The sequence below is a fragment of the Coturnix japonica genome, unplaced genomic scaffold, assembly GCF_054131305.1.
Source record: "Coturnix japonica strain WE unplaced genomic scaffold, WE-NBRP24 Scf053, whole genome shotgun sequence".
NCBI lineage: Eukaryota > Metazoa > Chordata > Aves > Galliformes > Phasianidae > Coturnix > Coturnix japonica.
In genome coordinates this window covers 135,689-137,824 of record NW_028188956.1, presented here as the reverse complement: position 1 = coordinate 137,824, position 2,136 = coordinate 135,689, and the positions used below count along the sequence as shown (strand labels likewise).

General features: G+C 50.3%; 1 protein-coding gene across 1 annotated transcript; it reads right to left on the bottom strand.

The window, feature by feature from the left end:
- Positions 1 to 464: 464 nt before the first annotated feature.
- Positions 465 to 1,616, bottom strand: LOC146752036 (uncharacterized). The gene has a single exon (XM_085533045.1). It carries the CDS (start codon positions 1,614 to 1,616, stop codon positions 465 to 467), a length of 1,152 nt encoding a protein of 383 aa, XP_085389171.1.
- Between the last annotated feature and the right edge of the window lie 520 nt (positions 1,617 to 2,136).

The window sequence follows — 2,136 nt, the reverse complement described above, 5'->3', positions numbered from 1 at the left end:
GCCATCTGAAGCTCCTGGGTTAAGTCCCTTCTGCAGAGGGTGTCGGTGATGCCGTCTCCTTTGCAAACTCTTCCTGCATGGGGAGAAGCATTGGTCTCCCTCATCCCTGGGCTCTCCAGCATCCTGAGAGTCTCTCCTGCTGGGGGTTTTCCCATGAGAAATGAGGCACCAGCCCTGAGAGAAACTCTTCCTGCAGGAGACGCACTCCTAGTAGCTACCTGTCCTGTGGACTGCAATGTTTAATGAGGACTGAGCTTTGCATGAAGTTCTTCTGGGAGTGTGAGGAGCTCTCTGCTCGGCACAAAGCCCTTCTCACACTCAAGGATTCCTGCCATTTCAGCTCACTGGTGCAGACATTCTGGTAACACAGCAGATGGGATTCTCTGAGGGAGAGAAAAGACAAGTACCCAGGCATCTCCCTGCATGCAGGCCTGGCCAAAATGTTCTAAAATGTCCAACAGAAGCTATGGTCCCTCTCCTGTGTGCATATGCTGGTGCAGCTTCAATTCAGAACTCCCTTTGAAGCTCTTACCACACTCAGGACACTCACAGGGTCTCTTTTTCCTGTGGATGCTCTGATGCAGCGTCAGCTCAGAACGCCTTTTAAAGCTCTTCCCACACTCAGGACACTTATAGGGTCGCTCTCCTGTGTGCATGCACTGGTGCATCTTCAATTCAGAACACCTTTTGAAGCTCTTACCACACTCAGGACACTTATAGGGTTTCTCTCCTGTGTGGACACGCTGGTGCATCTTCAGTTCAGAGCTGCTTCTGAAGCTCTTCCCACACTCAGAGCACTTGCAGGGTTTCTCTCCTGTGTGGATGCGCTGGTGGAGCTTCAAATCAGAACTGCTTATGAAGCTCTTCCCACACTCAGAGCACTTATATGGTCTCTCTCCTGTGTGGATGTGCTGGTGCACCTTCAGTTTAGAGCTGCTTCTGAAGCTCTTCCCACACTCAGAGCACTTGCAGGGTCTCTCTCCTGTGTGGATGCTCTGGTGGCGCTTCAAATTAAAACTGCTTATGAAGCTCTTCCCACACTCAGAGCACTTATATGGTCTCTCTCCTGTGTGGATGCGCTGGTGGAGCTTCAAATCAGAACTGCTTGTGAAGGTCTTCTCACACTCAGAGCACTTATATGGTCTCTCTCCTGTGTGGACACGCTGGTGCATTTTCAGTTCAGAGATGCTACTGAAGTTCTTCCCACACTCAGAGCACTTGCAGGGTCTCTCTCCTGTGTGAATGTGATGGTGGACAGTGAGGCTGGAACTCTTTTTGAAGCTCTTCCCACACTCAGTGCACTTAAATGGTCTCTCTCCTGTGTGGACACGTTGGTGTATTTTGAGGTTAGAACTATCCTTAAAGCTCTTCCCACACTCAGGGCACTTACATGGTTGCTCTCCTGTGTGGACACGTTGGTGTATTTTGAGTTTAGAAATACCTTTCAAGCTCTTCCCACACTCAAGGCACTTGTACAGTCTCTCTCTTCTGTGGATACACTGGTGGGAAGTGAGGCTCCCACTGTCCGTAAAAGTCTTTCCACAGTCAGAGCACTCAAAGGCTCTCTCTCCTATGTACATGCACTGCTTGCCAGTGGGGTGGAGTCTCCATTTCATGCTCTCTGCAGAATCACAGAACTCATAATGCCTCTTTGCTGAGTGCGTGCACTGGTGGCTAGTGATGCTGGAATCCAGTTTAAAGCTTTTCTCACACTCAGTGCATGGATTCTGCTTTTTCATCTGGCACACATCCTTGCTCCTGGTTTCCTCAGGCTGCTTTGGACCTATGTTGAAGTCCACTGGGTTCCTCAGTGTCATTCCCAGATGATTTCCCAGGGACTTCTTGATGTGCTCACCCTGACCTTGCTGCAGGACTTCCTGGACATCCCTTCTGATTTCTTCCTCAGAGATGCAATTCCGCTGCATTTCCGCTACACAATTTCTCTGCGGAACCTCCTTTGTATTTCTGATCCCATCAGCTGCTGGATGACAGAGGAAATGCAGCAATAGCACACGGTGCCCAAAATAAAACACAGGCAGAGAAGGCTCTTACAGCCCCAACATTCCCCTTCCCTCCACCACCTCACCTGGGCTGAGGTCTCCTGGCATGGCCTCAGGGCTATGCACACCTGGGATC